This window comes from Argiope bruennichi, chromosome 10, assembly GCF_947563725.1.
Source record: "Argiope bruennichi chromosome 10, qqArgBrue1.1, whole genome shotgun sequence".
Classification (NCBI taxonomy): Eukaryota; Metazoa; Arthropoda; class Arachnida; order Araneae; family Araneidae; genus Argiope; species Argiope bruennichi.
In genome coordinates, this window is record NC_079160.1 from 119,939,315 (window position 1) to 119,952,293 (window position 12,979).

General features: G+C 29.6%; 1 protein-coding gene across 1 annotated transcript in view; it reads left to right on the plus strand.

Annotated features, from left to right (window-relative positions):
• Positions 1-12,979, plus strand: part of LOC129987761 (uncharacterized) — a 185,002-nt gene that overhangs the window by 150,649 nt on the left and 21,374 nt on the right. The window contains exon 4 of the mRNA XM_056095701.1: positions 7,809-7,848. Coding sequence (XP_055951676.1) covers positions 7,809-7,848 — 40 coding nt within the window. The remainder of the gene's footprint in view (positions 1-7,808; positions 7,849-12,979) is intronic.

Genomic DNA, 12,979 nt, shown 5'->3' on the forward strand with positions numbered 1-12,979 from the left:
AAATGTTTCGTCTTTGCTTCGAGACTATCCAGTGGAGTTTGCGTGATAGTTTCGAAATCAAGATTTTATCACATTCCAGAACATATTGCCAATGTCGAGGCTTGGATATTTGTTTGCTGTAGATCGAAAATGAGAATCTAATGTCATAATAATAAGTGTTATTCACTGATGTAAACAAGTATCCATCTCGTGGGTGTTCTCCATTATATCTATAGATATCTCTTATTATCTGTTGCTATTCCTCTATGCTACCTTATTTTCTTCTGAGTTAAAGTAACCAGACATCCTGGATATTCCAGACCAGTCTTGATTATCTACTCCGGGTAGAAAAAGTATCCAGATTTGGAATCAAATTTCTTAGAATTTACTTTTAAGCAAATTGTACACATTAAAAAAATATTAATCTAAAGTAATAAAAAATATATAAATATTTTACAATCTCTTCCGTGAAGATTCAGTTAGAAAAAAGCTTCCATTGTGAGAGTTAACAAATTGAAAGAACAACGCACGCTTAAGAAATTACTTCGATTCTATCGTTTTATTCTTGTGTGAATATTTAGGCTTTCTCAATCTCTACTAATAATAACAATGAAAATGTGTGTGTGTGCGTGTATGCGTCTCTCTCTCTCTCTCTTTGTGTGTGCGAGCGTGTTTCTCTCTCTCTTTATATATACGTATGTGTGTATGTGTGTTGATGTGTGTGTGCGCGCTCACGTGTATGGTTGTGTGTGAGTATTTTTGTCTCTTTATTCCTTGAAGAAAATTTTCTTCTGATTGAAATATACTTCACATTTGAAATAAATATCCTGGATTGTACTAATTCATATTTGTCAAAATATGACTCATACTCAAGTTCTTAGAAGTCTCCTTTTCAGCTTTTGATATGCATAGAATAAGATCATCGCAACATCAATAATAAAAAATAAATTAACCTGACGGAAAAATTGTAAAAAAAAAAAAATACTTTATTGATTTTTCTTTAACTCTGCTTTTTTTTTAACCTTCATAATAAATTATTCTATAATTTGTATTTATTATGTCTTATTTTTATTCTGTATCCCTCTCTTTTTATAATTCATTCTCTGGGTTATAAATTCCTCCTACGCTTCTCCTAAAATGAAATTTTAAAAAAATCTTGTCAATTCAGCTAAATGTCTATCAACTGGAAAATCTATACTTTATATTTTATTTTTATTTATTTATTCATTTTCATCTCTAGGAAACAATCAGAACTTGACAGTTCTTTAACATATTTCTTTTTCCTCAAACAGAATGCTGCTCATTCGACAAAATTCTTCTCGCAGAAGATTCTGTTCCAGAATCACTGATGTTCCTAGAATTTAGTACGTGGTTTTGATGTGAAATATTTACTTGGTAGTTATTCTGAGGAAATTGGCATGAAATTTTATTTATTCTACTTTTTACATCCTTTTTCCATTTTTTTTCTGGAATTTGCAGCAGCTAATATTTATCATCTAATATCAACAAAGAACGTTTTTCCGTTTAAAACGTGTCCAGTTTTTCTTTTTTTCTAAGACTATTGAAAACTTCCTATTCAAATTAAAATGAAAGTTTGTCCTTTTCAAAATGTTTTTTCAAGAGAAATCCAAGAAACTTCTTCAGGCGGCTTTTAACTCCTTTTGATCCATTTCTCACTAAATTTATTTTAATGTCAACATAAAATTAATTTGCATGAAAAAGAGTTTATATTAAAGGTAGATGACTACATTGAAAAGTCGAATTTTTACGAAATTATGATTTTTTTAAAATTTTATATTCTTAACCTTTAAACTGTTTTCTTTATAAAAACCGCTTAAATTTTCCTTTTAAAATCAGTTTTTGGTAGGTACACTGATATTTATATTTGCTTTTATGTACAATTTCATGCCTTTTGAATGCTATTTTTTCAAATTCTAATCTTGGATAAAATTTTCTTAAGAAAAACGTCATAAATTAAGCTCTGATGCATATTTATGCTCAATTTGATATAAAGTAATTTCTCAATATGTTCTACAGAGAAAAAAAATCTACTCATTTAGAAAGGTTCAATAGTTTTTTATTGCATCGCAATGCAAAAAGAAAATTGGATAATTTCTTTTTATCTATCAGTCGCACCCCGATATTTAAAAATGGATAAAGAAATACAGTTTATTTTTTTAATTCTGGAACTGGATAATATATTTCTTAATCTATTTGCAAAATTTTAAGCAAATCATTTGATAAACCTCTGAACTAAGAGATTATCTCACTTTTTAGTCAAAAAAGCCTTTTTCCCCATTTTTAAAAATTTTTGTTAATTAAATGGTATATTTTAATTCCACATTGGATTCTCCAATCCTTTTTATGCAACAATTCAGAAATATAACTATTTTAGAGTGTTTCTCAAAACATTCTTCTGGGACGTAATCATTGCCTTAGAGTAGTTTATAAATTCCCTATTTTTTATTGCTGATTAAATATTCTAATACAATTCAAATTTAAATAAAATAAGAGAAATGGTGCAAAATCCATACAGCGATCATTTCTTTGTTCTTTTTCATGGTATTCCTTTTAAGAGTGATAAGATAGTGATAAGAGTGATAATAAGATAATAGTGATAAGATAATCTAAACAATTTTTAATCCATACCTTTATTAGTGCTCTAACAATAGAATATTTTTATTGCGTTTCCAAATCTATTCTTTAATTTATAATTATTATGGATATTATGGAACACTAAGATCGGATGTTCTTAAAATTCTCTATCAGGTGGCGCCATTCGTATGGATTCAAAATTAATTTCATTAATCGATCAACTGTCAATTTAAATCCGAAAATATTAAAATAATGTGCTACCATTAATATTAAATAAGTGCACACCATTTGAAAACTTTAGCACTCTAAGAAAGAGAACGAAAATTCGATGGCAAAATTCCTTTTTTCCACACTTGTAACAAGTTAAATATAAATATTCAAATTAAATACCCAAAAGTATTTTTCATAGTTAAGTGAATATACGCAATGAATGCAATAAAAATTATCAGTGCTAATTGCATATCGTATAGCTCTACTCATAGAGAGAAAAAAAAGCACTTTTTTCTGATTTTCCTGTTTCGGCACTGCAACTGTAATTTGTCACTAGAGTATAACAGAACAATGATCTTATTTTCCAGAACTTTTTTTGGTTCAATGAATCGCACTGTGGTTCAAGGTCATTACTTGGATGCTGACCACTGAAGAGCGAAAAAAACAGCAACTAATTACATTAGATAGCTTCACTCCACCCATTTCCATCCCTCGCTTTCAATTTGTTCGATAAGACTCTTAGTCTTTGATGTTCGGAATCGATACTAAAGTTACAAAAAAAAAAATTCAAAAAAGCTGTATCAAAATCCTTTAAATATGAAATTCTGTACTAGATGTCTTTTTTGTTGGACTTCATAAGTAAATTGTGAATAATCTCAGATCAAGGAGTTAGTTTCTCTTGAAGAAACTTATAAAAGTGTCTGACTATGTTACAATTCTTTTCACTGTTAACTTATAATTTATCGAACTTTTTTTTTTACTTTGATCAAAAATCGAACATCAGCGACTTCTCCTTTTAAATGCGCAATTGTGACTCATTTCAAGTTGATAAACAATATAGTTTAACTTAACACGTGTGCATTTCGATTTCTGTAGATTCTTGAACGATATATTATTTGCAATAAACATTTCCGAATATAAATTTTACAAAAAAAGAAAAACATCAACTAAGAGATCAGCTGAGCAATGTAAATCAGCTCTCTTATTTGGAAATGGAAGAAATATAATATTCATTGTGCTTCGATTAATATTTTTCAAGAAATTCAGAAAAAGAAAATTTATTAAAATTTATATATTCTTAATTTTTAGGATGCGTATATTTAAATTTTATTGTTTATATAAACTGTATAAAATATTTTAAATTCCAGTAGACTGTTTGATGAACGAAACATAATAATTTTAAATGTTTATAAACACATTCTATTTCTCATTTTAATAGCTATATTTTGCAATTATTAAGATTGCAACTTGTGATACAGGGCATCCTTGTATTTGTGGGTCAGACTTTAAAGGTAAGTAAAATACCCATGAAAAAGGCATTTTTTGAACAGCAATACAGGGTCGAAAATGAAACGTATACGCGGAAAAAAAACAAGAAATGCTGTGGACAATTATCACTTCCTATTCCTATCAAGAAAATACTGTTTCTTGATAGGAAAGAAATAGCTCTTGCAAAACTGGTGGTGTGAGTGGGGGAAATTTTTATGATCCGATTTTGTCCTATAGGGGAAGCATTTATGGTATTACGCCTCGCTTCCTTACAATTCGCACCCCGTACATAAGAGGCATGCCTGCTTTATCAAAGAGAGCTTCATCATATAAAAATGTCCTCTAGCAACAAAGAATCGTTTGAAGCTCGCATAATGCCATTCAAACTCAATAAAACTATTTTTCAGACGATTTGATAATACAAACTAATTAAACCTTCATAACTTTTCCATATTTTTCTTCTCAAAAATTCATTTTTATTTAAGCTGTGTCACTAAATTTGTATATCGTTTGCTCTAACAATATTATGAAAATAAAGAACTTTTTTTCATTTCCTCTGCATTTCTTATTGTTTCCCACCTACACTTTTTTTTATCTCTGGCCCTTTATTACTGTACAAAATATGTTTCTTTTTCTTCAAATGCATTTTAACTGCCCTTAACGTTTTCCTTAGAAATTCCGGGACACCAACCAACAAGTAATAATATTGATAATAAATTATTGAATTACTATTTGGTCCATTACATATCTTCAATTAAAGCAAATATAAACTCATCATAATAAAAAAACTCTAGTTTAAGTAAAGCTCAATGTGTGTGTGTGTGTGTGTGTGTGTGTGTGTGTGTGTGTGTGTGTGTGTGTGTGTGTGTGTGTGTGTGTGTGTGTGTGTGTGTGTGTGTGTGTGTGTGTGTGTGTGTGTGTGTGTGTGTTGACGCTCTACAGGCCAGACCGTTGGTACATGTATACCTTGGAGGTCGGGAATGTGCAGCTGGGGTCCCTTTTTTGAATTTTTAATTAGAATTTTTATTAATTAAAAACTAATTTTTCAGCCAAAAAAATCTTTTCATTTTCCCCACCGCCAAATGAGTAAGGCTTCAGTTTTTTTCCCACACTAATGAGGCTAGGGTTGACATTTTTCTGCCGATTATTTCAAACGATTCTGTTTATTTTCTTAATGTTTGATGTATTTAAAATTAAACATTATTAATTAATCAATCTTTCAGACTCATTCTGAAGTACTTTTGAATTAAAATAAAACAGAATAAAGAAAATTAAAAACTTCTAATCTGCATAGCGTTACTCCAACTGGCGTAGAAAAATTCACGCATTTGCGTTACCGTAACTGGTGTTGAAAATTCACGCATGCGCATTGTGTTCCGATTGTTGACTACGGTTTCAACGGATTCGGACTTGATTTAAATTATTTTTAGGTTAGTTGTGTGCTTTTGTAATTAAATTGTATTTATGTTAGTTATATATTTTTTGTATATGCTTATAGTTTTAAGTACATCGTTTTTTAAGTAGTTTTTTTTAACCTGTTTTCGAGCAATTATTTTAAACGATTCATTTTATTTTCTTAGTGTTTGATTCATTTAAAATTAAACATTGTTAATTAATCGATCTGCTCATGATGAATCTCAGAAAATTTTATTAACAAATTCTTGAGATATTATATAAATTAAGACATATATTCTTTAGTGCCATAAAGTTTAAAAGCTCAGTGACTCTGTTTTCAGTAATCATATTATTTAAAAAAATGCTTTGTTTCAGTAAAAAATATTATTATATTAATTGCAGATTCATCCTTTCCACTTTAATTTAAAGCATAAATTCTACGGGAGCTAACAGAAACTTCGAGAGATACATATTACGTCATGACTGAAGGCCTTTATAATATTATGAGTAAATTATATGACTATCAAAATTTGAAGTTTTAAAATATTTTGATGAAGAAGTTATTAAAGTAGGAATTGCATAAAATATTTAATTTTTAAAATTTTAACGAACATTAAGATTGGCAAATCGGCTGGTCGCCAAAGGCGGCTAGTATTTCATAATTCAGTTGCTGATATTAGGCTCCGTTATTGTTATGTAAATGTAATTCTAAAAATGACTCTCTAGGAAAAAACATTTTTGATCCCTAGTCAAGATGCTTTAGTTTACCTGCTAATTAGATGCGTGATTAGAAGCTTTAATGCGCGAAGAAAAGCGTTAAGATGGATTCTACTGAGGAATTTTATATATTCCTGACCAGTAAATAAGTATTAAAATGGCTGAGCATGTGGAGGCTGCTCTAACTTCGCCAAGCTAGTCTTGCTAGATGACTTTCCTTATATAGCACAAAATAACAAACAATATTCTTATGATATCATGACAGCATTGGACGGCATTCAGAATATAGGCCAACATAGTGAAGATATTGTACATTATTTGTAGTAATAGTGTTACCTCTTCACTCTAGGATCGGCGGAGAATTAGCCTATAATATTTCACATTGCATCATCTATATCAATAACTAAATTTGATTTTTTAATATACATGTTAAATTAATTAAACAAAAAACTAATATAAAGTGGAAGTGAAAAATGTCTTGATGGTATATCTAACCAAGTTCATCAGACAAATATTCATGATGAAATGGAAGTGAAATATCTCCTGATGGTACATTTTGCCAAGTTTATGAAACAAGAACTCATGATGAACTGGAAATGTATCAGTTTTTGATGGTTTATCTAAAAATGTATACTTAACCATCTGTGAGACAAAAATGTATGGTGAAATAAAAGTATAACAAATAATGATGGTTAAAGCGATTTTGGAGAGCCTAAGTTAGAAATCTCACTTTTCTCGAATATATATGGAAATGGGATGCTTTCTTGAAGAGTTGTCAGGGGAAACTGATATTTGAGATGATAAACTATTTTACTTTTTTCCAGAAAGTAATTCATCGCTTAATAAAACTAAATTTTGAATTCATGCTTATGTTGCCATCCGGTGACAAGTTTGTGAAAAATTAGCATCAGAATTAAATATTACAAAATAATAAAAAGGAATGTTCCTCTGTTTAGTACATTAATAAAGATATGTTTCTATAAATTATTTTTAATTAGAATTATTTTTAAATATGTGACGCAGAAGTGTAAAAGTCATTTTTTTTTTAAATAAATTTATTTCACATGGCGATTCTCCTTACTTTTGAAAAGAGCGAATTTTTCCTTAGAGCAAGCGAAGGAAAAGAACGTTTTCAGTGGAAAGAAACGAGAGCTTTTTAATACTGAATAAAAATTGAGTCAACTACAACCGGAAAGCTGGTTTCAAGAAAAAAAGGGGGTGGGGACATTTTTCACTATAAAACAGCATGACTTCTGAATGCAACATGTAATGTGCATCAAAGAAAGGCTTTACTTTCAAAAACAGCCATTTCTTACAGTGTTCTTTTTTCCATTTCTTTGACATAAAACTTGATATGTATGAAATTTTTTGCGATGTATGCTTTTCGGGCAAACTGCATTTTTATAAGAAGTAAATAGCTTCCTTTCAAATAGGAAAGTTAGTGAGAAATGTAGGAGAACACTATTCAATGCGCGTGTGTGTGTGGGTTTATATATATATATATATATATATATATATATATATATTTGCAATAGGTATGTATAACTTTTTAAATATTTCGATTTCTAAGGAAAATAACTTTTTGTAAATTGTATATTTATTTTTTAGTTTTGTTAGCTAAAAGTCACCCTTTCTTCTTTCAGGATACTTCAAGACCCACCTTGACATCCAGTCAAATCAGAGGTAAGAATTTGAAATTACATTTGGAAAATGCTTGCATGACAATTGGATGAAACAAAAATTTCGAAATGCCAAAAAAACTGATTTTGAAAATTCTTAAAAGCATGAAACTTTATGCATTGTTCATGAAATGCATTATGTGTTAAAATACAGTGGATAATCAATTTAGGAACTTTTCGGACTATGAATACATCTTTTGCGAAAGAATTTTGTGATTCTGTTCTTAAAAGGAATACATATTATCTTCTTTGCATAACAAATAAAGAAATCGGGACTATATGTAAGACTTTAGAAATGCATCTTATTGTTATCTTTTGGCGCTGCCACCAGAGAAATGAATAAATAATAATAGAACAATAAAAGGTTCCCATGAGCAACAACGAACTCGCCAGCGAATGGGGTTCCTTATCTTTTGTAAATGATTTTCATTTTTTTTTTTGGGGGGGGGGGGGGGTTCCGATGAAAACGGAACCCTAAAATGAGAAATGTGGATTTCTATCTATGAATTTTGAATCAGGATTACACTAGTTACATGGATTGACTTTTTGTTGATTGATTTCTTTTCTCCGTTTTTTAACATAATACTATTTATAAATGATGTTTGTAAATTACGTTTTCTGACATGCATAGTTAAAAAAAAATCTGTTAAACTACTCTACATAAAAGGCTGTTGGACCTGGAGCTGTCAAATTTGGTACATAAGCACTTCTTAGGCAGTAAATGCCGCTCAGAAAGGAGTTTATAAAATTTTAACCTAAACTTTTAAATAGCTTAAAAATAATAATAATGGCTTTAACATCTTTTCTCGATAATTGCGGAGCATATTATCCACGATTTCTAGGGATTATACATTTGATGTAGAAATCGACAATTTGCCTTATTTTTCCAATTTACCCTTCTTGTTAGTTTCCGAATAATCATTACAAAACCGACAGAGTGCAGAATATTTTAAAGTAAAAACTGAATCCATACAATCTAAAATTAAATCTAGAATCGGCATCTAGATTTAATTTTTACTTTTAGGGCCTAACTTTGGTACACCTATATTCTTCTTTTCTGGGAAATGCAGTCTGGATATAAAGATGTTGCTTTAACCCAGATAAAAACCGTCATTTTCAAAACTATCACTTTGAATTTTTGGCATTTTTTTTTATAAATGCATTCTTTATTTGTGATTATATATCTGATCATTTTTTTAATTTAATGAAAGATATTTAATTAATACGTTGTTATTTTTCTGATCCCACCCTTTTATTAATATTTCTTAATGCGTACAATACCCCTAAAAATTATAATGAAAGCCTCAAACACCGGTCAGAAGTATGGAAAAAATCTATGTCATTGAATTTACTTTTTAATGTCTCAGCAAATTTTATTGATAGAAATACGAAACTTAGGTTACCTTATAGTTGAGTGTGAAAATATTTTACTTTTTTAAAAAAATTTACTATCTTCCTCTGCAGAAGTCAAAACATTTACATATATTTGAGTGCCTTCTTTGGAAAAACTTTGCATTTGGAAGTATATGACTAGTTGCAACAGTTAAGGAAAAAAATTGCTTATTCTACTCTTTTTGGATCGTCTGTATTTTACATTTTCTCCATTTTTTATTCATGTGTTTTTATCTTTAAGCTCTCTTCTTCTTTTTATTTCAGTTTCTTTTCAGTTTTGCTTTATTCTTTCTTGTTGCATTTTTTATTTGTTAGTTATATTTTCTTTTTTATTTATATAATTTCTATGTTGTAAATATTAAGAATAAGAAATGGCATTGTGTGTGGCCCTGTTCATTCTTCTTTTCTGAACTTTAAACATCTAAATAATTATGGTTACCCTGTATATTTCAGCTATACTAAGCATCAATTAATATGGATTCAGACTAGAAACATTAAAAATAATTATTTTTGTCAATTATCGACATTATTTTCTGATTGCTATTTGATTTCCTGCCTTTATTTTTTTACTTTTTTGACCTTTGATTCAATTATTCAAATAGAACACGACAATTATATAAATAATTCTGAATGAATTCTGTTTTATATGAATAATCCATACAAAACAGAAAAAAAAGAAACCCAAAATTTAATATTTCCATTATGGTTGATGCTTTTGTTCTCATCATTCAAAATGACTGAAAACAAAAATGATTTAAGTGAATTAAGTGATTGATAAAAGTGAAAATTAAAGTGATTTTAGAAAAAGAAAAGTGATTTACCAGCTGAAAACAGATACTGCAAAACTGTTATTTGTCTTTAAAAAAGCTGAAAGTTTTGCAAGTCTTTCTAATGTGGACATTGTTTCCTCACAGCCGCGAAACCGAACTCATCAACCATCTATAAGACTGAATGCCAGAACTATTCTACTTACTAAGTAAGGAAAGGATATATAGGTGCATAAAAGATTTCCCTTTAATTTGAGCATTTCTTCCTATTTAATTATTCTGAAGTATACAACTTATTTCGATGTTTTTCTATTGATATCTATTTCGATAATAAAATCAACCACAATAAGTAAGTTAGTAAATTCATCAACTATCATATGCATACGGTTAAAAAATAAAAGGCCAGTCCCCTTGGTCCTGGTGTTGTTTCAATCCATCCCTCTTTCCAAAATAGAAACGCTTTTATCGTGCAAGGTCAAACAGATTCGGAGTTTTTGAATCTTTCGGGACTGTAATGTAAGCAAATCCATCTGTCCAAATGAAACCTGTGTAAGTAAGTCTGGTATACAGCGATAAGGACAGAGTGTTTTCTTGCTTAATATTTGCATGTCTGGGTCACGTTTGTCGACGTATGACTTTCTTATTTATTTTCTTATTTATTGATGGCATAATATTTGGCCTGCCAAAGTGGATATCTTATTATTAAAAGTTGGGGAAAGTGGACATACATTAGAAGTTGTGGTTATTTTTTGCTTATCATTATTTTTAAAACAGTTACGTGTTACGTATTTCTTTTTTCACTTGATTCGTTTTATTTTTGCAAAAATGGAATTTTTCACTCATTTCCTGATATTTTAGGTTTCTAAAATTCTTAAAGTTTGTATATTTCCCATGTTAATTCATGATTTTAATATTTTCGGGACTTAATAATCACATAATTGATTAGTATAACTAAAATTTGATTCTTGTTCTGTGACGCCATCTAGTAGTGAATTTTAAATATGGATTCCAATATTATAATCATTTAAAGACTAAAGCATAGAAAATAATTAAAATTATTTTTTTATCATGACTTTGCATTCCATTAAAGCTATATACTTTATCTGATATATTCATTTTTACTTGATTTGGCAAAAAGTCTTTCCTTCAGTCGGCTAAGATACAAATTACTTCAAAATTAATAGAGTTGCTCGATCTTTTTCTTATCGAAACCTTGTCGGTTACAAAAAAAAACGGAATTACAAACAAATACTAGTCTTTTTTGGTCGATATTAATTTTATTGAAAATATATTTGTAATGAAGATTAATAATCGAGATATTCGCCATTACTATCTATGGTCTTCTGCCATTCATTGGCTAGATGATGAAGAATAGTGATAGAAACTTGGTGGTTTCAAAGCAAAATAGTCATAGAGTCATTTTTACACATCTTCAACTTTTGTGAACCTCTCGTCTTTCAAATAAATATGACTAACGAAATTCATTGAGAATAAAAGATTATTGGCAGGCACCAAGTCTAGAGAATAAGCGGCATGCTAGAAAACTAAGAAGAAAAAGAAGATGAGTTCCTACGTTCGTTTGGCAGTACGTGGAAGAAAGTTGTTGTTCAACAATATCACTTTCCGCCTTCCTTGATCCATAAATGTTTTTCCCTGCTGAACTTCACTGATCAACTGTGCTTGGTAACGTGCAACCGTGATTGTTTGACCAGGTACCAGAATCTCGTAGTCAATGGCTCCTTCCCAATCTTATCAGACACACAGTAGCATTTTCTTGGTATGAATATTCTTTTTGCCACTGATGTTGATGACTAGTCTGGATCAACCAATGCATTTCTGCCTTTAGGATTTTACCACAAAATCTATTTTTCCTTTTGTGCAAAAAAAAAAAATTCTTTTGTACTGAGAAAGCAATTTCATGCAGGTATCTATTCTTCGGTTTTTGTTTTCTTCCATCTATTTATGAGGAACCATTTTCCACAACTTTTGTATCTTTCCCATTCCATGCATTCGAAGTGATATTGTTTGGTGATTAATCCTAATCTTTCTACAAGCTCTTTAGTTTGACACGAGTTTTCAACCAGTAAAACTTTTTCGTCTTTTATTTTTTTTAATTGCTCTTGGATGTGAATCGCCCTCAAGATTAAAATTTCCCTCGCGAAAACTTGCAAACCACTTTTTTACTGTTCAAAGACGCACAGAATGTTTACTAAAAGTCGAATTAATCAATTTCATTGCTTGAGCAGCATTTTAATTTCATTTGAAAACAGAAGGTAACTACTTTAACTACAGTAAAACTTTTTCGTCTTTTATTTTTTTTAATTGCTCTTGGATGTGAATCGCCCTCAAGATTAAAATTTCCCTCGCGAAAACTTGCAAACCACTTTTTTACTGTTCAAAGACGCACAGAATGTTTACTAAAAGTCGAATTAATCAATTTCATTGCTTGAGCAGCATTTTAATTTCATTTGAAAACAGAAGGTAACTACTTTAACTACAGTAAAACTTTTTCGTCTTTTATTTTTTTTAATTGCTCTTGGATGTGAATCGCCCTCAAGATTAAAATTTCCCTCGCGAAAACTTGCAAACCACATTTTTACTGTTCAAAGACGCACAGAATGTTTACTAAAAGTCGAATTAATCAATTTCATTGCTTGAGCAGCATTTTAATTTCATTTGAAAACAGAAGGGAATGCAACAGCGTAAGTGTTGATTATCATGATTTATCCATCCCTTATATAAAACTGACACATACGGAATGACAACTTGTAAATGACTGAAACTTGTGTAAAAAAATCATCAATGACCAAGCTACATATATCCAGAATAAGAGGGAAATTGTATATATTAAAGAATGTTTTTAATTCTATTTGCACACTTATTAGATAATAAAGTAAGTAGGAGGATAGAAACATAGTAAAAATAAATGGGGGAAGAAATAAAAATAATTATTCTTGGTGTAATTATTATTATTTC